The 27,500-nt window shown below is 38.8% G+C and overlaps 3 protein-coding genes across 7 annotated transcripts in view; 1 reads left to right on the top strand and 2 right to left on the bottom strand.

Annotated features, from left to right (window-relative positions):
* Nucleotides 1-12,710, top strand: part of slc4a8 (solute carrier family 4 member 8) — a 34,056-nt gene extending 21,346 nt beyond the window's left edge. For 2 of the 4 annotated variants that reach the window (XM_047813307.1, XM_047813309.1), the window contains exons 12-25: nt 303-477; nt 608-741; nt 1,264-1,509; nt 2,290-2,395; nt 3,306-3,467; nt 3,557-3,670; nt 4,451-4,612; nt 4,799-5,050; nt 6,107-6,175; nt 6,326-6,499; nt 7,115-7,246; nt 7,348-7,463; nt 7,546-7,654; nt 8,083-12,710. In XM_047813307.1, the coding sequence (XP_047669263.1) occupies nt 303-477; nt 608-741; nt 1,264-1,509; nt 2,290-2,395; nt 3,306-3,467; nt 3,557-3,670; nt 4,451-4,612; nt 4,799-5,050; nt 6,107-6,175; nt 6,326-6,499; nt 7,115-7,246; nt 7,348-7,463; nt 7,546-7,654; nt 8,083-8,094 (1,963 nt within the window). In that variant the 3' untranslated portion in view covers nt 8,095-12,710. The remainder of the gene's footprint in view (nt 1-302; nt 478-607; nt 742-1,263; nt 1,510-2,289; nt 2,396-3,305; nt 3,468-3,556; nt 3,671-4,450; nt 4,613-4,798; nt 5,051-6,106; nt 6,176-6,325; nt 6,500-7,114; nt 7,247-7,347; nt 7,464-7,545; nt 7,655-8,082) is intronic. The other 2 variants (XM_047813308.1, XM_047813310.1) reach the window with 2 other exon arrangements.
* An 891-nt stretch (nt 12,711-13,601) lies between these two features.
* On the bottom strand, nt 13,602-23,864 carry si:dkey-28n18.9. Of its 2 annotated transcripts, none has more exons than XM_027143375.2 (14): nt 23,399-23,864; nt 22,367-22,474; nt 22,169-22,276; nt 21,455-21,524; nt 20,005-20,132; nt 19,097-19,180; nt 18,855-18,938; nt 18,068-18,098; nt 17,818-17,899; nt 17,374-17,413; nt 17,180-17,266; nt 16,580-16,669; nt 15,653-15,718; nt 13,602-14,125 (listed from the first exon to the last, which is right to left on the bottom strand). In XM_027143375.2, exons 1-14 carry the CDS (start codon nt 23,399-23,401, stop codon nt 13,985-13,987), a joined length of 1,122 nt encoding a protein of 373 aa, XP_026999176.2. In that variant the 5' UTR covers nt 23,402-23,864; the 3' UTR covers nt 13,602-13,984. The 2 variants fall into 2 exon arrangements, with proteins under 2 accessions (XP_026999176.2, XP_026999177.2); XM_027143376.2 differs by having other exon boundaries at nt 18,855-18,929; nt 23,399-23,862.
* An 812-nt stretch (nt 23,865-24,676) lies between these two features.
* Nucleotides 24,677-27,500, bottom strand: part of ccdc174 (coiled-coil domain containing 174) — a 4,742-nt gene continuing 1,918 nt past the window's right edge. The window contains exons 6-11 of the mRNA XM_027143367.2: nt 27,026-27,121; nt 26,798-26,934; nt 26,354-26,448; nt 25,811-25,943; nt 25,514-25,681; nt 24,677-25,293 (exon numbers count right to left, since the gene is read on the bottom strand). Of these exons, the coding sequence (XP_026999168.2) occupies nt 24,956-25,293; nt 25,514-25,681; nt 25,811-25,943; nt 26,354-26,448; nt 26,798-26,934; nt 27,026-27,121 (967 nt within the window). The 3' untranslated portion in view covers nt 24,677-24,955. The remainder of the gene's footprint in view (nt 25,294-25,513; nt 25,682-25,810; nt 25,944-26,353; nt 26,449-26,797; nt 26,935-27,025; nt 27,122-27,500) is intronic.

The following is a 27,500-nucleotide window of genomic DNA, read 5'->3' as shown; positions in this document are numbered from 1 at the left end:
TACGTCCTGGATTTCATCTGAGACAGATCTGATATGAGACACAGAGCTCTGTTCAGGTTCTGATTCGGTTTCTGTTGCTAGGCGACAAGCTGTAACATTCTAACAGAGCATCGTTTCTCACTGTACACGAGTTAAAAGTGTAAAATCCGTGCCGATCCTTTTTCAGAGTAACCCTGGGTAACAAACCTTGTTAACACCTTCCCTTACAAGCGGAGTTTAGAATGACAAGAACCCAGGCATAAATGCAGTCTTAAAAGCCATAACGAATCCACTATACTGTAGGTGTTTGTTTGTCTCTGCAGGTTGTTTGGTGGTTTGATTCTGGATGTGAAACGAAAGGCTCCCTTTTACGTGAGCGATTTTAGAGATGGGTTGAGTCTGCAATGTGTGGCGTCGTTCCTCTTCCTCTACTGTGCCTGCATGTCTCCTGTAATTACCTTCGGCGGGTTGCTGGGGGAAGCGACAGAGGGACGCATTGTAAGAACACACACATATATACAGACACACACTTTAGTCTTGACAACCGTCGTTGAATTGTAGCAACTGTACCACTGTCAGATTGATGTATGTTACTGAGAATCTCTCTCTTTCTGTATTTTTCCCATAGAGTGCTATTGAGTCTTTGTTAGGAGCCTCGATGACAGGCATGGCGTACTCTCTGTTCGCCGGTCAGCCACTCACTATTCTCGGCAGTACTGGACCTGTTCTGGTGTTCGAGAAAATACTTTTCAAGTTCTGCAAGTCAGTGCAAGTTTTTTTTGTTTGTTTTTTTGTTTTTTGTATTTTTTGTCTTTTAATGTTTGTCAGGTTAAGATCTGATTCCTCTTGATTTCTCACACAGTTTTACACAGTTTTAATAATCTTCTTTCACAATCTTTACCTGTACCTAACTTTCCTGATGGTGCCAATAATTGTGGAGCAGATTGAATTTGTCTCCATTTGAAAGAATAGTGAACAATAAAATAATTGTGAAGGTTTTGATTAAATTAGATTGTTGTATGGATGGACTGATGAATGGATGGATGGATGGATGGATGGATGGATGGATGGATGGATGGATGGATGGATGGGTGGATGGATGATGGAATAGCTGACTGGCTGGCTGATTGGATAGATAAGTTAGAAGATGGATGGGTTGCTGTTCAGATGGATAGATAGATAGATTGATATATTTATTAGCATCTCTAGTTGCTAATTAGTATTCATCAAAATCTCTAGTTACTTTGCTTATGAATCCCTCCTTCTTTCTTGCTGACTCTGTAGAGATTATGAACTGTCGTACCTGTCTCTACGCACCTGTATCGGCCTGTGGACGGCCTTCCTGTGTTTTATCCTGGTTGCGACCGATGCTAGCTCACTGGTCTGCTACATCACTCGCTTCACAGAGGAAGCCTTCGCTGCACTCATCTGCCTCATCTTCATCTACGAGGCCTTAGAGAAACTCATACATCTGGGAGAACTTTACCCTGTCAACTCACACAGTGACCTGGATAAACTCACACTGGCATAGTGAGTGCACACACACACACACACACACACACACACACACACACACACACACACACACACACACACACACACACACACGTGCGCGCACAAGCACACATTACTGGATCCCTGCATCACAACTTTCCCAGATGCTAACTAGGAATTTGGGAACAGACTTGCTAATTCACACATAAGCAAATTTGACAAGATTTCTTTTTCTTTAACTAATTTCACTGAACTAATGCCTCTGGGGTTTCCTCGGGGTACTCCGGTTTCCTCCCCGGTCCAAAGACATGCATGGTAGGTTGATTGGCATCTCTGGAAAATTGTCCGTAGTGTGTGAGTGTGTGTGTACCCTGCGATGGGTTGGCACTCCTTTCAGGGTGTATCCTGCCTCGATGCCTGATGACGAGTAGTTCGGATAAGCCATAGAAAATGAATGAATGAATGAATGAATGAATGAATGAATGAATGAATGAATAATTTCATATAATATATATTTACATTAGTAACTAATGTAAATAATTTGACATACAAATATTTCACCTTAACTAATGTCATTAATTTTATATAGAAATTTACATTTCGAAGTAAATGAGCCACAACCCCTCTGGCAAAATATTATTTTTCTTTCAATAGTCCCACAGTATTTACTGATAAACCTACAGTAAGTGCTTCTGTTCCTCAAATTATAAACGTAATATGACTTCAGTTCTCCTGACATTCACAGAGCACGAATAGATGATTGTGATAAACGTATCTAGTCTGCTGTTTTATTTGTCATGTGTTGTGTATCTTCAGCTGTAAATGTGCAATGCCTGACAACCCCAGTAATAAAACTCTGACGATGTGGAGTGAGACGAACATCACGGCGTCCGAAGTGCCGTGGAGCAACCTCACTGTGAAGGTAAAGATCCATCAAACACACACAAAATCGTACACACAACATACAAGATGTCGGCATGCGCACAAATAAATGTTCCTTCCATGTCATATGCAGTTGGCTAATTTACCGTTTTTTAAAAATACGGAGAATGCAAGGTCATAACTATTTAATATTTTTTTATTTTTTTGTCTGTTGTGTTTTAAAAGAACTAAAATACTAAAAAGTTTTTTTTTCCCCAAGTAGCAAACAAGCTGCATGTAATTACCTGCTAAATGTTTTTTTGTTTTAACCAACCTGCAGTATTTTAGAATAAATTCAGTCTGTTCAATTCCCCCAAATACATACAGTACATACTGTAGGTTGTTTTGTTTTCAGGAAAAAAAGAGATTAATTGCATGCAAATTGGGTTAAGAGTTTAGGCTAGAAGGATCGAGTGTGAACAGTTAATACATTCAGATAGAAAAGGATGTGAAGGAAATATGGAAAGCAGAAAAAAAAACCCATTTGCTTTGAATAAGATTTATTTCATATCATGTTGGATTCATCTACATAAACTTTACCATGCAAATTCATTACCACTGATATTTATTTATACCACAGTGCTGCTGAATTCTGGGTTCTAATTGGTCAGAATGTGTTGATTTAACAACTAGTTAATTCAACTAGTGTTAGAACATTAGTGCTGCTTTGGGACAGAGGAATTTATTTATTTGTAATTCAAGTTACTATTTTTTTTTCTTAGTAACTTTAAAAGAAAGGAATAAAGTGTGGCTGGTGAAGGAACAACTGTTTAAAGCTGCTGTAACCCAAGTGATAAGAGGAACTGACTTGTTTTGTGTATGTTCTTCAGCATCACATCGAACCACTGTAGTATACATGCTAAAGTGTGTGGTGTGTGTGTGTGCCTGCGTGTGTTTGTGTGTGTGTGTAGGAGTGTTTAAATCTGCAAGGCCAGTTTGTGGGGACAGCTTGTGGTCATCATGGCCCCTACACTCCCGACGTGCTCTTCTGGTCGGCCATCTTGTTTTTCTCCACCTTCTTCCTGTCTGCTTTCCTCAAGCAGTTCAAGACCAGCAGATATTTTCCAACACGGGTAAAACATGCTCTTGTTTGCACTTTAATAAAATGCACACACCCACACGGATTCTGAATCATTTCTATTCTGTGCTTTTCTTCTTAAAGGTGCGATCTATGATCAGTGATTTTGCCGTCTTCCTGACAATCTTTCTCATGGTGCTGATTGACTATGCAATTGGAGTGCCATCACAAAAACTACAAGTGCCAAGCAAATTTAAGGTAAAATTTCAAAAAAAAAAAAAAAAACAGTATTTGCTCCAACAGGGACTAGCAGATCATCTAGGTCAGTTTCTATTAATGTTCTAAAATATGACTGGAATGATTACTATGAAGTTCTTAGAATACAGAGGCACTGTAGAGGACACATTTTCTCACATGGGTGTCAAGAGGACATTTCATCTCATCATTTTTATACATGTAGGGACGTTTATGTGGCAGTGCATCTTATTTCCTCTACTGGATTGGCACCCATTTCATCATTTTTTCTAACACTTAGGGGAAGTCCATAGGACACTGAACCACATATTCTCCAGTGCAAGCGAATCCTATTACCCAGAGCATTGTGTATTTTCCATTGGCAGGACATCCTATAGGCCAGTGCATTGTCCTTTGGAATGGCATCATATAGGGCAGTGCAACATGCATTGTCCATTGAAAGGCCATCTTGAAAGGCAGTGCTTTGTACATTGTCCAATAGAATGACATCTTTTAGGACAAAAAACAGTTTTTTTGCCATGGAAGGGCATCCTGTGTATTGTCCATTGAAAGTCCATCCGGTTGGGCAGTGCATTGTGTATTGTCCACTGGAAGGGCATCCTATAGGGTAGTGTATGATGTATTCTTCATTTATTCCCACTAAAAGGGCAGGCTGTAGGGCAGTGCATGATATGTTCTTTATTGGAAGGGTATTTTAGAGGTCACTTTCATCTAACAGCCCCATAGGAGGTATGTTATTGCTATGTGTGCTACAGTTTTACTAAGCGTGTTATTCTGTGTTAGCCTACACGAGATGACCGTGGCTGGCTGATTAACCCGATAGGTCCGAACCCTTGGTGGACGGTTCTGGCAGCGGCAATACCATCCATGCTTTGCACAATCCTCATATTCATGGACCAACAAATCACAGCTGTCATCATTAACCGCAAAGAACACAAACTCAAGGTGAGATCATTTCTGAGGTTATGTGTGGTCATTTATACAATGTACATACCTCTGAAGTTAGGAAAAGCATACACACACTAACTCTTCATCCTTTTATAGGGCACTAGTATTTTTATTCGAAGATATAGCAGCAGCCCAGTGTTTGATTTATTTAAACAGTATGTATGTGTCCCTCCAACTCTGTAGAAGGGCTGTGGCTACCACTTGGACCTGTTGATGGTGGGGATAATGCTGGCTGTGTGTTCAGTGATGGGCTTGCCATGGTTCGTAGCAGCGACAGTACTTTCAATTTCCCACGTGAACAGTCTAAAACTGGAGTCAGAAAGCTCTGCCCCAGGAGAGCAGCCAAGATTCCTGGGTATCAGAGAGCAGAGACTAACCGGCCTGCTCATTTTCCTGCTCATGGGCTGCTCTGTGTTTATGACCGGTGCTTTACAGGTACATCATGAGCATATGTTATACATGTACAATCTACTAGCTTAAGTTTTAGCAGGAAAATTAATAACTAAATTTACATCAGTATGACTACAACAATGGGTATGATGACAGACAAGTTTGTTCAAGCAATAATTACAGCATAGCACAATCAATACATAAAGAGACAATAAGTCGTGTAGAAATTGTGTGAATACAATAGATGCCGATGGAGGTTACACTTTACTTATATGTACAAAAATATTCAGGCTTACATTTTTTATGTCTTTAAACTGGCTTTATACGTGTGTTTCTGCATATTTGAGGGAATTTGTGTGTATTGGCAGTCACAATGGTGTCTACACTGATGTTATACTTGCTTATAATGTTAGATTCTCTCTTTGCTAAAGTAAATGAAAGCAATGTTTTAGGTTCCTTCAGAATTCCTTTGAATTACGTATTTAGATGGTTCTTACCATGGTTGAAGATCTCTTCGACTTTTTGGAAATTAATCTTGAAGGGAAAGCAGCTCTTTCTTTTGGGATCTGCAAGGACTAAAACCTACATGGGGTTTTAGAAATTAAAGGTGGAATCCAAATGGCATAACTGTTAATTTATATAGTCCAAAGAAGGTGGTAAAAGATGCCTATTGGCTGCTATTTAGTTTTAGTTGTACTGTTAATAACTACTCTTTCAAGGGTCCTGAATATGGTGGCTCCAAGATGTGCCTCAACAAACTCATGAACCTGCTGAACAGGGTAGATATAAAGATGTATTTTTGCCAGTCAGCATTCAAAGTCAACACAGAATCAGATCCATACTTCACTTGAGTACTGTTATTATACGAAAAGCCTAAAGAGATGTAGATTCCTAACAAATTTTGGGCAAAATATTTCCAAACTAAATCCTGTCTAGCAACAAATGGTTAAATGTTACCAACAAGCAAAAAACATTGCTAAAGAGATCTCTGCTCTAAAGATGTGATCAATTTTACAATTTCTTGGATAAGTGGATAACAACAATTTACTAAACTTTGCATATGGTTCCATCTTCGGTAGTGAGTCTCCTTTTTTTCTTCAGTTTATCCCAATGCCAGTGCTGTATGGAGTGTTCCTTTACATGGGAGCTTCATCTCTCAAAGGCATTCAGGTACAAATGTTCCTTTTAACACACACTCTACTACTTTGGTAGTTACAATAAATCTCCTCATTACTTATAGATTAATTTATCTTACCAACAGCCGTAACATATTTTCTGGCCCAGTTCTCTTTCTCTATCTTTCTTCTCTCTCTGTTTCAGTTCTTCGACCGTCTGAAGTTGTTCGGCATGCCAGCAAAGCATCAGCCAGACTTCATCTATCTTCGGCATGTTCCTCTAAGGAAAGTTCACTTGTTCACCATCACCCAGCTCACCTGTCTTGTACTGTTGTGGGTCATCAAGACGTCCCCCGCCGCCATCGTCTTCCCCATGATGGTACGGTCCAAAACGACATGCATGTGTGTGTGTGTGTGTGTGTGCTGGGATTTTAGAGAACAATGTGATGTCATTTTAAACAAACCGTGGAGGTCATTTAGCCCATTTAGTAAGCGGTGACAATAAGGCAGATCACATGTTCAGTCATTCAGATGACTTAATTTAATGTGTTGTATGGTTATTGTACTACATAAGTATTTTAATAATATGGAAAGAAGAAGATGAATCTCATCGAAATATGACTAGTGCCATAAAAACCTTTGCCACGCAAACCAATTTTGAATTGAAAATAAAAATCATTTTAAATTGATTTTTCAAAAGTAATGGCCAAATTCTATGATTAAATAAAATACCTTTTGTTTTTAGTTATCCTTACATTTTACTTTATTATTTTAAATTATTGATTCGTAAAAAAGATGTACATTAAATCCAATGCTTATACTTTTAATATTTGAATTATTAGGCCAGAAAATAACTAGCACGTGTCATGAAAGTTTCTTTTTCTAAAATTTTCCACTATAAGGATGATTATAGTCGCTGTATATGAGTGAGTTTGGTCAGTTATGAGAAGTTGTCTGAGCTCTGATTATGTTTTTATTATGTTATATATATAAGGTGCTGGCGCTGGTCTTCATCCGTAAACTGCTGGATTTCTGCTTCAGCAAACGGGAGCTGAGTTACCTCGATGACCTTATGCCTGAGAGCAAAAAGAAGAAACTTGATGATGCGTCTAAAAAGGCAGAGGAGGTATCACAGATAATGACCTCAAGCATCCGGCAAAGCAATATCCAAACTCTTCCGCTATCGATATGGAGATTTGAAGTGTGTGTGCATGTGTGTGTGTGTAGCAGGAGTCACAGGAGATGCTGGTTGATGACTCAGACAGAGGAGACGAGAAAAACACGGTGAGGATCCCGATGGAGAGCAGCAAGCTGATACAGTCTCCTAAAACACCAGACCCAAGGTAACACCGGTTGTTTCTCGCATATTAACTACACTTTAGTAAGTACTCTCTCTAAACTTGAACTCCTCCTCTCATTACACAGGACTGACCCCTCTGACATCAACATCTCAGATGAAATGTCTAAAACTACAGTCTGGAAGTCACTTAGCTCTAACCAAAAAGACACACAGCGTGCAGCAGGGCTCAAAAAGGTAATCAGAAAAAAAACATACTTTGACATAAGTTGGGAAGCTAGCTAGCTCTGTTTGAAAATTCTAACATTATTATCATATTGTGACATAAAAAAACCCTCTGAGGATGAAAGCAGCTTCAGTACAATACAGTTACTGTAAATATGCAAATTTTTTATAAATTTAGTAAAATTATGCTAATGTTAGCACAACAGCAGATGATCTCCAAACAACAATCAGGGAGAATTTAACCAAAAAAGATCTCTTCGAATAAAAAAGTGCTTTGGGTGACTAAACTTAAGGGTAAACTTAATAGTTTTGTTATTTTTGATACTGTATCTTGCTAGCAAACTCAGGTGCTAGCATCAAGCTGCATGTGATTAGCCAAACGATTTTTCTTCTTTGATGACTCTCTTTTTCTTTTGTGTGTGTGATTTTTCTGTCCTCAGGATGACCGGTGAAGAGCCACACAGGACCTGCGAATTCATCAAGCAGTTCATTAACATCGTTCTTTCTATCTCTCTATATCCCCCCCCCCCCCCGAATCCCAAACAAGATACACACTACATACCATTAACCCTCCTTATACCCATGAGGTATGAGTGTGTATACGATGTCTGTGTGTTTAGTGTGTACATAGAGGAGTATGATTCTCTACCCCTGTTTCATTTTAGCACTTTAACGCTGTCTAGAACGTCACAGTCACCGCACACAAAGCGTGGATTTTACTTTTAGGTGTCAAGATATTAAATGTCTCCCATTCCTGCTCAACATGTGCGCTGTGGTGCGTCATTGAAATTATTAATAACCTCAGTAGTAAGAGTGAAATTTTGAAGAAGTTGAGTAAGTGAAGTTTATTTGTTTTTTTAATAAGATAGTGACACAAATTGTGCAAGCAGGTTTTAGAGTCTGAATTACAAGCAGTTAAAGGGATATTCCAGTGTTTTTCAGGGTCTGCTCAGATGTATGTGGATATTTCTGAAAAATTAGCTTGTCTGTGTTTTTGTTCCTGGATATGACTCCAGATCTATTGCAAACCTGACTGAGATATGATATGAATGAATGAAAGATAGAATTTGACTCTTTCTGTCATACCATGTTGGTGTTTCTTCCCAAATTTCTCCTTGGCTGCATCTTAATCAGCTCTCTAGCTCCCTAGGTGGTGAATCAGTACATCATGTACTGCTCAGAACCGTGGCTCACTCCATGCTGGGACTCAGATGACTCAGTTTCAAAGATTGAAATAACTACATACTCACATTGTTGTAAAACCTCACAACTACCATTTATCACCAACAGAAAGGTTTGTTATCTCTCACATTATTTATTAATTTTATTTTCAATGGTGCTTCCTGGAAGATCGCAGGCTCAATAATGGGTTCTTTTAAAATCGTTAAACACGAAAGTCGTAAGTCTACATCCAGCTTTATATAGAATATCAAATAAAGAGAAAAACCATTAAGTCAACATTTGAGATCGAAATGGAAATCTGGAACATTTTCTTGCCAGACCACCAGAGGGCAACGCTCCACATTCTGAGTAACACTTTTTTGGTCGTGTTTCATTTCCGTCGTTTTATTGTGCGTCTGTTTCCCAGTCGATCGGTTACCTGTTTAAAGTCGATTTGTGTTTTTGACCCATTTTGTTGTCTAGCTGTCGTTTCTTACCTGTGTGAACCCTGTGTGTTTGCTGAGACCAGTCTAGTTCTTGTGTAGTTTTGTTCTTGTAGTTTGTTCAGCAATGAAATTATAGAGAAATCCCTCTCTTTCCTTAACAAGCATCATTTCCTGATTTTTTTCAGGCTGCGAGGCTTCAGAAAATATGACGTTATTATTTCAGGGAACATAGCGAGCAGTGATGCTTCCTGGGTTTTGTGGTGCATTGTGGGAGATTTTTAATGAGCGAACCTTCTGGAAAGATTTTACAATCTCGTGAGAATGGATTGAGTCGCAGCGTTTCTCTTCCGCTCTTGTTATTCTTGCATTGTTTAACGTAACCATTTAATATCGCCACCTCCAAGGGGCAGATGTTGACCTCCAACAAAGCCACCAAATCTTCCCATATTCTACCTGGGATTTTCAACAAGAATTTTTTTTATCAAGATTGCAGTGACGAAACGTTTAGAAAAACATTAGGTTGTAAAACACTGGACTATTCCTTTAATTCTAACATTAACGTGATAATAAAAACCCTCTGTTTTAAATGGATGCTTTCTGTTAGACAGCAGTGAAAAATAAGCAATAAAGGACAATAACAGATGATAATCAATCATGTAAAAAATATATAATAAAAATAAAAAGTAATAAAAATGAAATATATACAAAAAGCAGCTATGAAGTGGAAGAAAACCCTTCTTTTTTCGTTCTTTACCAAGCTTGGGCAGAAAAGAAAACTTTCATGTACTTGAAATAACGGTAAGCGTTAATTAAAACGTTGAGGTTTAGTTGTTATATAAATGTATGTATCCGTCAGTCAGGGTGTCGTTGTCGGTTGTTAAGGTTTTCGTCATCGTGTCGAGGTTAAATGACAACATTAGCTTTTTCTCATCAAAGGAAAACTCCACCCTGGGTCAAATTAAACGTTTTAAACGTATTATTATGAAATGTTTGTGTTGTTGATTCTGGTGCTGAATTTCCTGCGTTATCCGCTTAATATTTTCTGATGTCTTTATGACGTAACATCCAGCTGACTCACCTCCTCATCTCTAACCTCTGCGGCTGTGGCGTAAAAGTCGAAGCTTTAAAAGCTGATCTGTCCGAGCTGGAGTTTACAGAGGAGGACATGAGACAGCTGGACGGACTACGGATAAAGCCCCGCTGCATCGGTGATGAGCAAATCCTGCTGCTCCACAATCACCAGGAATTGTGGTTAATGTAGGAAAGTGTTTCAAATAAAAATATAAAAATTTTGAATCATCTTTCAGGGTGGAGTTTTAAACAGACTTTAGAGGCTCTTTAATACTCCTCAGGGTTTAAAGTTCAGGCGTTTGGTTAAAACCACAGCTGTTGATTTTTAAAAGCCATTTAAAGGAATACTCCAGCAGGTTTTAAACGAATGTCCAGTCCGATGCCAGTGACTTCCAATGTAAGTGAATTCGGCTCTAAGAATTTTAAACTTGTTTCATTTTACAGAGGAAACAATAAAATTCATTTACATGGAAGTAAATGGAAATGAAATGCAATAGAAATGTATGAAAATAAATGCTGGAGTCTCCTTCATTGATTGTGCACAGGATTTTTTCAAAAAAAAAAATTTTTTTTCGTTTCCTCCGCATACAGTGATGCAGATGAAGCCATTCGATTATCAAAGCACACTTTCATCCTTAAGCTTCACATCAGATCAGATCAGGTGACAGGGTCACATCTCAAACCTGTTTAACTCCCTCCTCCGTTAAGGGCGTGGCCTTTCCCATCTCTGCTATTTACTTGTAATATTTTTTTTTTTTTTTTTTAAAAAGAATTTTCAGGTCTGATGAAAAATTTTCACCTCAAAATAAAAACAGCTCTTGATTTGTAGTTGCACTTTATGTAGATATACACAGAATATGAGGTTCTATTTTTAAGCCAGAGAGCATAACTTAACTTATTATTCTTACTTTTATGATTTATTTTAGTAAAACGTCGGTGTGTATGTTGTGATAACGAGTGGGCGGAGCTTCCATACTGAGTGTATTGTGTTTATAGTAAAAGAGAAGCAGGCGCTCCTGCCAGAGTGAGCTTTCATTTCATTCTTTTACGTGAATGTCAAGCCAGTTCAGGACAAATGTTAAGAACGCTGCCTTCAAGTCCTGTCGGAATTATATGTCGGAATTACAAGGCACAACGTGGGAAGTCGTATAAGGAACTGGTGAATATGTTACGTAAGAATTGTTCTATTAGAGTGAAGCAACTACGCCGTCCTTTAGCTTCCAGGTGAACACACACCTGTTATCACACACTTCTTGTTATCGCTTATGTTATAGCAGCTATAAACAGTCGTTCCCTGACGAATTCTTTTCATCCATCTGAGAAACCACAAACTTCTCTGTTCTGAAAAAACGTCTCTGTTCTGGTACAAAATGCCGACAATGGAGACTTCCAGAAACATTAAACACCCCCTTTTCACCATCAACAGCTCTCTGTTTATTCTTAGTCTTGTAATAATTATGTGGATTAATACATCTGCGGTTTGAGCCCCTGTGAATAAGCTGTTACTATAGTAACCAACATCTGACCAATCAGAATGAATGAACTTTTGACCAGTCCATAACACTATACATAACATTAGACACCACACACACACACACACACACACTCACACACACACACACAGATTGAAAAATATGTTCTTCTGGAATTGTTGATTTTAAAACTTTAGTACATTATTAATGTTTAATCAGTGCTAAAAAAAAAAAAAAAGCTTGAATGTCACGTTAGCCGTACAAACCTCGCTACAAATATCAACGTCACGTGCTGGAGACTTATTACACTCATCGTTAATCATCTTTCAGCAATTTCCTGTTTGTCTGTTCACTAAAAAAAAATCCTAAACAATGTTTTGGAACAATTTCTGGAATTCCATGAAGAAGAAAAAAAAATATTTCAAATTAATTGGGTTACATTTGATTTGTGTGTCGTCGTGCTGTTCTGATCAGTAAGTGTGTTGATGCTTCGGTCCATAACGACCCGACTTAACCGTTTTGTTTTCTCAATGTATTATAACATTTAATATATTTAACAAAAATAAAACAATACTGTATTTTCAATATTTAACTCAAATTAACATTTCAAGACATCAGATCTGTCTGAACATAATGTTTAATATCTATATGTTAATCTGTTTCCATGTATTTATTTAAACCAGCAGCACCTCGGTGTGTATTAGTCCCCTATAGCAACAAAGTTCACCATAGTGTCCAGGACTTTAACTGCCAAAGCAGAGCCAGGAGTAAGAGTTTTTGTGTGTGTGTGTGTGTGTGTGTGTGTGTGTGTGTGTGTGTGTGTGTGTGTGTGTGTGTGTGTGTGTGTGTGTGTACTGTAGAAAGGCTCAGATTGTCTGGTCATATATACTGTCTGCAATAAATTTATGCTTGGTTCAACTCGTTTTGTTTTTGTCCTCATTTTGGACCGTTTTTTTTTTTTTTGTTTGTTTGTTTCTATTAGGTATTATTAAGTAAACGATCTAACGATTCTCAGGTTCCAAGGTTCCCCTTAAGGATTCTACGTAGAACGATATAAGAATACATTTTCCTTACCTGAAAATTATTTTTAGTCTCATTATTTTATGGGAAAATAATCAACATCGGTGTGGTGTGATGAAGCAGAGTTACTGTTACAACACTAAAGCACAGCCTGAAATGTTTTATTCCTCTTACGCCACAGCAAGACTTAAAAAAAAAGAAACAAATCTTGTTTTCACCTTGGACCGTTTCAAAGCACTGACACTGGAGACTCCTTCCGTATAAACACCTTGCTAAAACCTTCACCATATATAGTCTTCAGTCCAAATCCTTTGTGATTGAGCTGTTACTATGGCAATGAAGAATCAGAATCATTTACATTTTCATTTACAGCATTTGGCAGACACCCTTATGGTGTGAGTTGGGTTTCAGTGATTACTGTGAATGAGAATTCTGTGTGTTTTACACACACCATTACAACATCATTAGTTTCCACAACACATGTATTCGTGGCAGGGAAACGTCGTGGGACACAGAGGACAAGGTGAGATGAGACGCCTTACTGCGCACAACAGCACCAAACTGATATGTTTGTGTTCTCTGTACATGTTTGTGATCTTATAAGATGAACATAGATTGATAGAATGAAGCGGGTCTGAAAACAGACCAGACCTGAACAATCGCACTCAGATTCAGACTTCAGTATAACGATCGCTGCGTGAAATCCACATGAGAAACGGTTCACGAAAAAACTATACAGCCTCACCCCTGATACTGGAGACTCCTTTCACAGAAAACGTCACCATGACAACGAATACACATGTTTTTAATCTGTACGAGTTCCCACATTATACAGAAACAACATCGTGTTAACGTTCCCTTAACCGTAATCAATCAGAGCTTCACTTTTAGAAAATCAATCAACACCTTCTGACCAATCAGATTTAAGAATTCATCAGCTGGGTTGTTAAGCGGTGAAATATTTTAGAGATTCCAACCTAATGATATCTATCATTTGTGTTCTTTTTTTTATTTTCTGTATCGTAAAGTGTAACACACATGAAATCACTCGTTTCTTTTAAAGTGTCGATCATTTACATTCCAGAGAAATAACAATCCAGGACAATTCTGGGAGAAAATCAGATGGGTATAGGTTTAACAGTGAGCAGTAATTGGTTTAAAGGGATGTTGTATTAGACAGGAAATTGTCGACAAGCCTCCAGGTGCTGAGAGAAGAGAGCGGCAGATTCCCTGGCTGTGTGCAGCTGCTTCTCACACCAACGGGTCAGAAAGTCTCGTAACACGATCACACGTGCTTTATGGTACCACTCGATCTGAAAGAAAACGAGATTAAAGAATCTTTTCAGTGAATAGCACACACACACACACACACACACTTATATTTACAGCATTTTGCAGATGCACTTATCCATAAAGACATAAAATAAATAACTTTTAAGTCTCTATCAATGAAACCATTAACACTGCTTCACTAGGTTACAGATGTAGGATACCAATAACCTTATTTTTAAAAATACACACATAGAACAAACAAGGAAAAGGTGGTAGATCATGTGTTTCAGGAAAATGAAGGTCTTCACCCGACGTTTAAAGATAGCCAGTGATTCGGCTGTTTGGACATTAAGTTCATTCCACCACCTCGGTGCCACAACAGAGAAGAGACTTGATGTTCATCTACCTCTTACCCTGAGAGATGGTGGGAACAGTGCTGTACATTTGAGGGTGCGAGGTGCAGTGAGAGGAGTGAGAAGAGCTTTGAGGTAAGAGGGAGATGGTCCATTTTTGGCATTGAAGGCAAGCATCAGTGTTTTGAAATTGATTCATTCAGCTACAGGAAGCCAGTGGAGGAGAGCAGCTTCTAGCATTTTGGATCATTTGCAAAGGACGTATTGCATTCACACATAGATCTGACAGAGAGAATTGCAGTAGTCTAGTACCAGTACCATTTTACAGCATGTTTGCATAATTTTGTTACACTGGTTTGCTTTTTGTTTTATGAATATCAGTACAACGATCTGGTTTAGACACCAAAATGAGGAAAACCTTTAGTTTGATAACGAACATTTGGCTCATTTTCTGTTCACTTACCATATATGGAAACCGGTGGGGTTATAAATTACACCTCAGACAGCCACTAGAGGGCCTCACAGACATTTTGGCTTCACATTCTCTTTTACTCACAATGGTCTGTTTTTTTTATAAATATCAGTGTTACAATAATAATGATTAGTTAATGGGGTTAATAATGATACTGCAACCAACCACTAAATGGCATGACCTTTTCTTCCTCATTACAATCTGTACAATATAAATTCATGGTTTTTAACACACATTAAAAAATGTTTATAGATTTGTGTATTTTATTTATAGATATAAATTAACTTGAGAGAACATTGAGCGAGTACTGTAACATACTGCACTAAACCTCACTGACAATGCTAAAAAATAACGGTAGCTAATATCTCAAGAGTTAGCTACTTTAGCTCATTAGCACAGACTAAAGGAGGTAAGTAAGTGCACGTACATGCAGCACATCATGTTTATGAATTTGTTAAAAAGTCAGCTTTTTTTTCTCCCGATACGTTAAACCGTGAGGTGATCGAGTCTCAGCTGATGAATGTAGAGGCATGTGCTAAGTCCAAACGTAGCCATGTGTGTGCTAAAGGAAAACATCTAATATTCGGAAGTCAACAAAGTTTCACTTTGTCTTTCTGATTATTGATTCAACTTCTGATTGAGAAGAGATTATTATTTTTTTTTTTTAAAAAAAAAAAGGTTATTGTCGATAATATGATAAAGAGATAAAGGATGTGATGTTCAGTGTGATGTGAAGTCCTCACCTCTTCCTTGGCCACTGATGAGATGAGATTAAACTCTTTCTGTGTGATGGTCTGAATTTTCTCCATCTACAAGATCACACAGAGAACATTAGTGATATCGTTGAACTCATTAGGCTGGTATTTAAAGGGCAAACAAAACTTTAAATGTTAGCCAAAAAATCTGCATGCTAAGCTAGCTAGCTACTTGAGTTGTAGCTAATGTTACTAGTGAAGGACAAAATGAAGACCCTTTCACTGTTACGACCCTAAAGGTGATTGATTTCCAGCAGCAACATATCTTAAAATGTATTATTCAACTTTTACAACAGCAGTTTTTACTCTTACATTTAATGCTGCGAATTTTCCACAAAATATGTTTTGTTAACCCTTAGCAGCTAAAAGGTTGTTTCTCCTCAGGCTCATTTTTACTCTCATTTTCACTCAGTTAATAAAATGGTGGGACAAAACAAATAAACAAAAAATGTCATGTTAGAGTGTAATAATATTTACATTTAGATCATTCCATTGGTGCTGCCACAAAATAAGATCAACAGATTTTAACACATCATGTAAAATATGCGAATTAGCAAAGTATCATGTTGCATGGGAACGTAGAACTTTGTTACGCTGACTACTTAGATCGTGTGTGACGTGTAGAACTGGTTGCTGTTTATTCAAAATTCAAGAAACGGTCATGAGCATTTGAGTTTATGAGCAGATAGCTAGCCTGCTAGGTGTTTGGGATGACATGTGGCCCTTTCCAAATTTGTATGTATGTATGTAATTCCATGTATTATTAACGAAAGGAAATGTGGACAGATGTTTTGCATGTCTAAGTAAGTATAATTTTCTAGAGATTATTATTAATACGCGCGCGTGTGTGTGTGTGTGTGTGTGTGTGTGTGTGTGTGTGTGTGTGTGTGTGTGATTATGTACGTGTAGACTCACAACTATTTTCTTATTGGGTTTGGCCTTTTCTGCGTTCTTAATAATGGCTTCCAGTTCCACTAGTTTACAGGTCCTTCTGAACAACATCTCCTGTAACAAGAGGGGAAAAAAATGACCACTTGGGTCTCACATGAGACACACAAACACACACACAAACACACACACACGTAGGATTTCAGATGGAACCCTCTCGATATGGTGTAAGACCACATGGCTGAATTCTTCATTCTGATTGGTCAAACAAGTCTTCATTCATTGGAACATGTTTATAGGAATGTCCTGGTTTCTATTGTAACAGCTTAATTTGCTTAACCATCTATAGTACTACTATAACTTACTACAGACATACTGTATAACAGACAATCACTTCTATTTGAACTATACAGGAGGAGTCTCCAGTTACAGTCAGAGGTAATGCGCAGTTATGCTTTACACTTTCTTTTTGTCCAGACAAGCTGCTTATTTTAATTTTTTTTAAAAAATCAAATGTAAGTATAAACAGCTAAAATGACCTTCAAACTTTCCCTGTCTATTTTTGTCTGTAAGCACACAACACACACAGTGTTACTCTTTAAACAGTGTTTGTGTTGAAGTACTCACTCTCTTTGCCTCCTGGTAGCGAGACTCAAAATCCAAACCCAACCCCAAGGTGCACACGTCGTTCTCAGACACTTTGTCAAGATTGCTCTGAAAACAGGTGGAATGGAAAACAAACAAATAAGCAAGCAAACAAACAAATAAAGACAGACGTTGAAATACAATCATGCACAAATTATTTCTTATTCTGAACTTACTTTCACTGCATCCATTATGTCTGACAGTTTCAGATAAATCCTGAGGTTTGTGAAAAAGAATAAAATAAATAACACAGTAAAGATAAATAATGTATTGAGTAATAAATAAATAAATAAATAAATAAATAATAGAGAGAGGGTCTGATCGTTTAAGTCACGAAAACAAACTAAAATCAATTATCAGTTTTCTAAGAATATTAACAGCACAATACTGTGGAAAAAAGAGAACTCTTGTTGTGTTCTGTTTTTTATATAACACTTTGCTGCTCAGTATTTGTTTGCTTGAAGAATATTTTTTTAATATTAATCTCTGACCATAAAATTACAAAGTTTTAAAATGTGGTGGAAACACACACACACACACACACACACACACACACACACACACACACACACACACACACACACACACACACACACACACACACACACACACACACTTACTTAGAGGCCACAACAGACAGATCGTCTTGAGTAAGACAGAGACGTAATGATGTGGAGAAATGACCACATGCCAAAGAAAGCCCTGAAAACACACACACACACACACACACACACACACACACACACACACACACACACACACACACACACACACATACACACTTCCACTGAAATGTAATCACACGTTAAATCATTTCATCCTGATGCGTTACATTAAGTGAGAGGATGTGAAAGGGAGTCAAGGTCTTACTCTGATTGGCCAGCACGATGTCGAGGAATTTCTGTTTGAAAACAGAGCATGTGGTTAAACATGTGATAAATTATCTCACGAACAATACGGAAGTCATAAAAGGCCATGTATTATTTTGTATTTTTTTACTTTACTTTCTTTTTGTCCAGTGATCACGACTAAATGTTCTCATGATGGCGACATAACAAAAGTTGTTTTCTCATTAAGAAGACTTAAAAGATGTTTCATCGTAAACACGATTTATTTTCTCGTTATCTCGATATAACAAAAGTTCTTTCCTCATGATCATGACTAAATCTTCTCGACATAAGAAGCTGTTTTCTGGTGATCATGACTTATCTTTCTCGTGATCCTGACGTAAATGTATCGCGAGAAAAATCTCGATCCTCTGGAATGTTTCTGTACTCTGACCATTGCTCTGGTCAGACGCAAAGCATTTAAATGGCATCTTTCAGACATCATTCTGGAGAAGCCATGGAGACGTCCCGGTCCCTCGACATGGCTGGCAATGAAACCGACCAAACCTTGAAGGTCACTATATTATATTCCACGATAAAGATGCAGACCTCACACTTATGTGGATGTTGTCACCTGAGTCCCTGATCAAAGTAAAGGTGAATGTGATGCTCTGTTACTGTGCTTTTGCTGCCTATAGAACATTTTAGTATGCCGAGATCATGAGAAAATTAAGTCGTGGCCTCTTAGGACTTCCAAAAGTGCTTCATGGCCTCTTAGGACTTCGATATTAATACAAATCGGTGAAGAACGAGGAAACAAAAGCCTGAACCTCTGTGGTAGCTTTAAACAGAGCTGTCATGTTTGTGCTGCTTTCTCTCTCGTTGTGAAAGAATTGGTCCACGTCCTGAGGACTCTCACACACACACACACACACACACACACACACACACACACACACACACACACACATAAATGATAATAATATATCTTCAATTAGTAATTAATGGCTCAGTACACATTATTGTAAGACTATAATTTAAACCTCTATATTTCTTTGGCATTAATACACACCCTGTGACTTTCCTTCCTCATTTCCTCCACAGCATGACTAAAGCGCTCTAAGATGCTCTTTTTGCTGCGCTGATTACCGGGTGACTGTGAAGCATAAACAAAAACCAACACAAATACAGCAAGAAAGAAACAAGAAACATTCGTATTATTACATACATCACAAACATACAATTGTGTGTGTGTGTGTGTGTGTGTGTGTGTGTGTGTGTGTGTGTGTGTGTGTGTGTGTGTGTGTATGTGTGTGTCAGAATAAATTTCCTTGTTCAAACATGCAAACAAGATTTTTATTTTTTTTTCTTTACATAGCTGTAGTTTATTAACTTTTTTTACCCAATAATTTAGGCCACATACCAAAAGAAAAAAGCTTTCTTTCTTTCTTTCTTTCTTTCTAAATTTTAACCAGTGTGACGGTGAGAATTAAAGCTAACACACATCCCTGTAATCTACACTTTTCTAATCATTTCTACAGCTAGATATTAAATATCCTCTCATTGTTATCATGCTAGCTAAAGTTTCAGAGAAAAGGAATTAAGGAGAACGTCAGCTTTCCTATGAGCACTTTTTACAGTGAAAAAGGCCCAAATCTACAATCAGTCCCTATAATCGGTGTGCTTTGAACCTTCCTGCTTTTATTTTGACTACATAATCTAATACGGTTATGGTTTTGGCTATAAGTATTTATTTAAGTGGATAAGTGCACTTTGACTTGAATTGATTGTACTGGAAGATCTAGTTCACTCATTTAAAATGTTGTTTTAGAAAGAATGAAAATGATCTATGTGTAAATGAGGCTGAATTGTTTTACAGTGTATTTGTATTATATAAGAAAAATGGCATAATTAGACTAAGAATTCTGAGAAAAATCTGCATTTAATCCTGGTATTAGGTCTGAGGTGTAAACACTGTACCTCTGTGCTGCTGAGGAAGCTGGGCAGCAATGTGCTTTTTCCCAGGATGCTGTGTGCTGCCACCTGCTGCAGGTAAAACTCTAAAGCCTTACAGTAAAGCTGCCAGTTATTGCCCAGAGCCAGGAATCCTACACACACACACACACACACACACACACACACACACACACACACACACACACACACACACACACACTTGAACCTGACATTTAAATCAAAGCACTGTTCAATTCTTGACTCTGATTGGTCAGAACATGTTTATGATTTTATTTATTTATTTATTTATTTATTTATTTACACGGAAATTAATTGAAAATTAAACAAACTCTTCGGTCTTCTGAAGATTTTGCACTTTCAATTACTGATTTTACACCTATTTGATCGATCATCCCAACACACATTTAGCCAAATCCCTGCTTCATTAGCATGAGTATAGCTATCATAGAAAGTCATTCCATGTGTCATCCTGTGCTTGCAATTTCACTACTTTAAGTAGTTTTACTCCAAACAAAAGCACAACATTTGTTTAATTCTGTTAAAAAAAAATAGTAACAACTAACAAAAGAACCTGTTATGTAGCGACAGATGCTCTACATAATCAACAACTCATAAACAAATTTGAAGCATGGTATAGAGCCCTGCGCGGGACTGTTTTTATAAACCCGTACCCGCCCGCTCCCGCTGAATTTATGACCAGGAAATTTCTGACCCAGCAAGCTGCGTGTTCCACTCCCGCCAACTCCCGCAATGTTTGTGTCCACTCCCGCCAACTCCCGCAATGTTTGTGTCCACTCCCGCCCACTCCCGCCCTCTCCCGCGGATTTTTTCTTGAGAGCTTGTGAAGATTTTGATTGTATACAAATGATCAGACTAATTATTAGTTCAGGCTAATGTCCAGAATAACAGAATTAAACATGATTGCATTTAAATAAGATAAATTAATACTAATGCTAATACTAATCTTCTCAACATCATGTGTTGACTCCATTCTTATTATTAGGCTACACGCCAAATCCCACCGGGTCCCGTGGATTTCCCGCTAAATTTTCTGACCGCCCACTCCCGCCCGGGGCAAAGGTGAAACCGCCCGCTCCCGCCAGATTTGCGTTGGGTCCCGTGGTTCCCATGGGAGCCCAATCCCAATGTAGCCCTCTAGCATGGTACTTAACATTTATTTGACATTTACATAAGATGCTTCAGTACCAGCACTGTTTAATCGGCAAGTTTCCCAGTTTCCTTTTTGGCTTATGGACATGAAGAGTTAAAAAAAAAAGAGAGAGAGTTACAGTCAGGTCCATATATATTGCTATAACAGAGTCTCAGAAATGTTTCCACTATTAAATGTGTAGAGTATTACACCACCATGCTGTTGATGATTTTCCTTTAACAACAGTTTTTCAGGTTTAATTAGATTTTATTTGCAGCGGTTATGTGAGAGGATGAGACATACCCAGGAGTTTGAGAGCTTTAGCTTGGGTGTGTGAACTGGAAGGCAGCGGTTTGGCTGGAAGAGGAGGAAACTGTAGGGAGAAGTTTTTAATGCCTTAAAATATTCAAAAAGATATATAAAAAGCCGTCAGAAGATATCACAAGAAAATTCTATCCTGACAATTTATAATAAGGGTCTTATGTTTCCCAGTTCCTTGACTTTTGGGAACATTAGGGCCCCATGATCTGGGGAAAATAGCACACTAGGGAACATAGTGCCCTGGGGAATATAGGACCCTGGGAAACTTAGTGGCCCTGGGGAATGTTGTGCCTTGGAAAACATAGGACCCTGGGGAACATAGTGTTCTCGAGAACATAGGACCCTGAGAAACATAGTACCCTGGGAAACAGTGTGCCCCGGGCAACGTAGCGCCCCGGGCAATGTAGCGCCCCGGGCAACGTAGCGCCCCGGGGAACGTAGGGCCCCGGGGAACGTAGTGCCCTGGGGAACGTAGCGCCCTGGGGAATGTAGCGCCCTGGGGAATGTAGCGCCCTGGGGAATGTAGCGCCCTGGGGAACGTAGTGCCCTGGGGAACGTAGGATCCTGTTTAACATAGTGCCATGGGGAATGTAGGATCCTGTTTAACATAGTGCCATGGGGAATGTAGGACCACTGGGAAAATAAGACCCTTTGTCGTGTTTTTCAAACCACTGTTGATGCAGTGAAATCACGCACTATCACTCCATGGAGTCCTGCAATGTCCTCCTGAGAGAAAAGACTCTGCTGCAGCCGGTCAAAATCTTCATAGGTCCTAAAGACGCAGATCCCATTATCACTGTTCAGCTGAAAGGCCAGTGAACACAAGGAAAATTAAAAAACAAATAATAAATACAAACTTTTATAATGAGTATGTAGAAAAAAAGACTAGCTGACCTTCTGAGATGTGATGGCGAAGGTTAGCGTGTCTCCATCCTGAGTAACGTCGCTAATCTTAATGCTGTTAGCGTTCACACTCAGCGCCAACTGATCATTTGAGCCCTCCTTAAACATGCAGACAGAAATACTGTATATAAATATATTTCCAGGTTTATAGAGAAAATCCACAAAGGACCTAAATGTGACAAGCTTTACGGTGTGGTTAATTTCAGAATTATTGGCACCCTTGAGACCGAAAACAGAAACGAATGGTACGTACAAGAAGCGATACCTTTTAAACATAATGGTGTTGTGTTTGTATATTTATATATATTTTTACACCTTTTCTTAAAAAATACTGTCTCTGAAAAACTATTTATAGGCAGCTCTTAAAATGATTGCTTTGTAACATTGTTGGAGACATTTAAAGATCTTAAACTCTCAGAAACTGATAACAAGCCACTGCTTTTATCATTTCTATGTTTATTGGGATTCATGTTTTTTCTCACCAATTTGGTCCATCCCTACTCACCAATTATCTCTCTCCTGATCACACAGTGAGGGGGAAGAGCAACATGTGCTTCCTCTGTGTTTTGCATCATTTCAAACTGCTGCTCATGCTGTGTAACCCGCATACATGAGCACAGATGTCCACAAGTGACGCTATGATCGACAGAAGAAATAGAGTACGCCCCTCCCATTCATAGAAAATGTCCAATGTCTCTCCAGTGTCTCACAAAACAATAGTAAAGGTTGGTTTCTTAAAAACGACAAGTCTTAACTTGTAAAAAAAAATCAGATCTAAAGAAACACTACAGTTTCTGGAGGCTGGGAAGCAATATTCGTGTAGAAAAGATTGGCACATGTCTGAGAGGGGAAGTGCAAATAATTATGGAGTTATTAAAAAGAAAAACACTGTCTAAGATTTTAAGACAGATTTAAAAAAAAAAAAAATGAATTGTCCAATGCCTTCTCATATAATCGTAGGAACTCACTTCACACAAAGATCATATGGTTAGAACAAGTAAGAACATACTTATAATTACTCACCATTTGATTTCTCTAGAAGAGCTTCAGACAAAATTTCTCTCAGAAAACAAAACTCACACAAACACAGAGAACGTGACGCTCAGGACGTGTCCTTAACGTGGCAGCCGAACAATTCCTTCTTCTCCTATAAATTGTTGATTACTCTTTCCACCTCACACACTCATATACACACACTCATAAAATCTGCCTGCATGTACAACTTTTGGAAAGCAGGATATCCTGTGAGTCAAAGGTTACAGCAGCAGTCCCATGATCAGCTTGTGCGAAGCCTGCAGTTTATCCCAGGGATTTTAAATAGGAGTTTAATTATTGTTATGTCTGTTTATGTGTGTGAGAACGAGAGAGAAATTACTAGATGTGTGTTTATTCTTTTTACAAATGCATTGCATGAGATAATAAATATATTTCTCTCACACAAAAGCCACACACAGACACACAGACACACACACGTTAAACATAACCACTTAGTGAGTACCTCCTACATGTCAGGTGCTCCTTGTAAACTATGGACAAATTACTGAATCTCTCTCTCACTCACACACACACACACACACACACACACACACACACACACACACACACACACACACACACATATATAAAGTAAAAGCTCAAGGTTAGTTAATTTTTTTCTTAAATGAAGGTCAGTGTGTGTCAGTGCTGACAATAGGTTTATTTTTCTTCCTCTTTATGATTACTAACCATCATGGAAGACATGGCCTAATGGTTAGAGAGTTTGGCTCCTAACCCTAAGTTTGTGGGTTCGAGTCTCGGGCCGGTAATACCACGACCGAACACCCACCAAATGTCTGCCCACTGCTCTGGGTGTGTGTTCACTACTGTGTGTGTGCATTTTGGATGGGTTAAATGCAGAGAACGAATTCTGAGTATGGGTCACCGTACTTAGCCGTATGTCACGTCACTTCATTGATGTCAGATTCATATATTTGTTCTTTCATTTTCCTAGAGGAAGCTCCTCATCAGTCTTTAGCAGGGATTTAACTCAGCAACATCGTTCATTCATCAGTGTTTTCTTAACCTTATTCTTTTACTCACTACACACAGCTTGTACATGGAGCCTCAGTTCAAAGACCCTCACTTTTTACTGGACAATCATGAAGCAGCTTTACAGAGATCCAAATATGGATTTAGATCTATAAAGAATAAACCAGAGGCAAAAGAAGTGTTGAAAATACTCTCGAGATGACGTGAGAGAAACCACTGGAGGAATCGGACTCTAAACATGGCTTGGGGTAAAAAAAAACTCTGAGGCAAAAGGGTTTGAAGAAGTGTTTTATTAGCAGACATGTAGGATTCAAAAATGATCATAAATACATCATTAAAACTGCTTATTTATGTTTTAACCTTTAGCCTGATCTGAAGTCCACATCTCAAAACATCTGAATTTGTAGAGATCCATTAAAATAATGAAAGAAATATTTATTCAATCTTTCTCCTAATTATTAGTCTGGTGGTGTTTAGTGAAGCGACTAAATGCGACTCAGAGAAATGAAACTCGACACGAGTCGGGGGAGGAAACAGAAGGGCTTTTAAAGCTTAAACAGAGTTTTTGTAAAAGGATAAAAGAGCGTCCAGATCGCTTGTCTGTGCAGACGGTGCTTGTGTCGTTTGCTGAGGCTGTGAGAACGAGGCCTGGTTTGGGAACGCTGTAAAAGACGAGTATGTGTTTTGAGTTTGTCTTTGTGTGCCGTCCTGATCTGATCCCTTCTGCTCCTCAGACCATTTGAAGGCAAGTTTCCCTTTGCCCCCTCGTCCTTCCTGAGTAAACCTGCTGTGACCGGCTCGTCTCTCATCCCCGTAGTATAAAGAGGGCGGCGCAAACTCCGAATCCCTCTCCTCCCGTCGCTGAGTCGTCCACTGACCCCAGGTGAACTCTGTATAGAAAAAGCAAAGATGATGATTACATCACTGTTTGATAAATATTTGTGCCTGTTTTGTGTTTGATTTCTCGGCTTCTGTTTTTTCCACTGAGCCAAAAAATAAAAATTGAGAAATAAAAACGAGAAGATCAATGAGTCGCCCTTCTCTAATCAGAGAGAGGATAATCTTGAATATATCAGGTTATACACAGTAACATGAGTGTGCTTGTGTTACCTTTTCCTCTGTCCCACTCTCTGACATGTGGCACTCCCGGCCTCGAGTCTTTTCTCTCCTGGATTTCAACCTCCACCTTTTTGCTTACGGCTTCGGGAGGAGCTGGAGGTCCGATCACAAGCTCGGGTTTGTCCTCTTCCTCTTTCACGGCTCCATCGGGCGCAGGAGCTTCGAATTAATCAGAAAACAACATTCCAGATATCTGTTTAATAAAACTGTTCCATGCACAAACTACGACAAATTTCTCTCTTAGTGCAGCGTTTCTCACGATAATGAAATGCCATGATACACAAGTACCTTCTTCATCCTTCGCTCCGGGCTCCATCTTGCTTTTCTTCATCTTCCTCATTTTCACTTTAGCCAGTCGAGCCTCGAGCAGAGCCTTCCGCTTCTCCTTCAGGTTCTCACGCTTTGTGCGCTGATCTGCGGTCTACAGAGAGGTCCGAAACATCAGAGATCAGACTCTGTTTAATCAGACAAGTAGCCTATGCCTGAACACGTGTCCCTGGATGGGACTCCAGCTCACACGACAGGTAACAGTGAACTAGAACAGGGAACTACAGTGTTGAGAAAATAATCTGAAAATACAAAGAAACTAAAGCGGGATATCTGATCCTTCGTCTCGATTTCATCTTTTATCTCAGTCCCAAATGTCATAACTAGCCATTATCTACTGTACTGTAGATTTAAACAAGTTCTTCAACACAAAAACCCATCGCCATTGGGCGTAAATCCCGGGACCCCTAAAATCATTAATTCTGTTCATTCTACGTGCAAAATTCCGATAATTAAAAGTCTTCGGTAAAGACACAGCCGAGCAGTTCATCGAGCGAGTCTCACCTGGGATCTCAGCATATCCAGAGTTTCCTGTTGCTTTTTGCGCTGCTCTTCATCCTGAGAAAAAGCGAAATAGCCAACACCCAGATCTCTGGCCTCTAAAACACACACACACACATTTATGAGACACTGGGAGACTGACACAGATAGTAACACTGTTTGCATATAAATGACCTCCCTTTTCTTGCTAAGTAAACAGTAAACTATTCACATTATTAAATATTAATACTTATACTTCAATGTCGCTTAATTCTCACATCTGATAGCGCTCGATTTTAACACGTTACTGTCTCTATAGTAAAAATTTCAAAGGGAGTCTTCACATGTAAGGAAAAAGATTGTGATGTGTCGTCAGCTAAAAAAGGAGAAAATGTACAGGATCAACGCTGTGGTGTCAGAGGAATAAAATCATCTTGGCAGGGAACAGCAGCCTGCTTCATCCCTCACCTTGGTCTCGGATGTTCTCATAGTGAACGGGCCCTACGGGTCTCTTCATCTGCTCCTCTTCCTCCCGCTCCCACTGCTCTCTCTGCATCTCTCGCCTCATGTCTTCAGACAACAATGTCCTATCAGCTCCGACCACTCTATACACACACACACACACACACACACAAATTATACATGCTGCAAAAGGCATATTATATTACATATAATATACATTATATTCTCATGTACCGCTTGCCCTGTAAATCTTGGTCCATTTTCTGAAACCGGGGTAAATCTTTTCTTAAACACTTCCTTGATCGTCCCAGCGCATCAACATAGTCCACCCTGAGAGAGAGAGAGAGAGAGAGAGAGAGAGAGAGAGAGAGAGAGAGAGAAAGGAGGGTAATATAGAGGATGGAAATATAGAGATGCACAGACAAAAATGAGAGAAGGAGAGAGAAAGGCAAACAGACAGATTGATAACCATATTATAAATATACAAAAGTGGAGGTAAGGAAACAGAAGGGGCAGGCAGATAAAATATAGATAAACAAATAGCGAAGGATGGGCAAAGAGGTACAGAGAGGACAAACAGCAAGACAGATGTATAGACAGTTGGGGAGAATAAGAGGGAGAAAGAGCGAGAGTGTGAGAGAGAGAGAGAGAGAGAGAGAGAGAGAGAGAGAGAGAGAGAGAGAGAGAGAGAGAGAGATCAGCAAGCAGA

This window comes from Tachysurus fulvidraco, chromosome 5 (assembly GCF_022655615.1).
Source record: "Tachysurus fulvidraco isolate hzauxx_2018 chromosome 5, HZAU_PFXX_2.0, whole genome shotgun sequence".
Classification (NCBI taxonomy): domain Eukaryota; kingdom Metazoa; phylum Chordata; class Actinopteri; order Siluriformes; family Bagridae; genus Tachysurus; species Tachysurus fulvidraco.
Note: the sequence above shows the minus strand (reverse complement) of the source record. Positions and strands in the feature narration are given on the sequence as shown.

Coding starts and splice junctions, on each gene's coding strand:
- si:dkey-28n18.9 (XM_027143375.2), bottom strand. Junction 21,525..22,168: donor CAGGACTCCATGGAGTGATA/GTGCGTGATTTC, acceptor TTCTCCCTACAG/TTTCCTCCTCTTCCAGCCAA. Junction 16,670..17,179: donor GCTACCAGGAGGCAAAGAGA/GTGAGTACTTCA, acceptor CTCTTGTTACAG/GAGATGTTGTTCAGAAGGAC.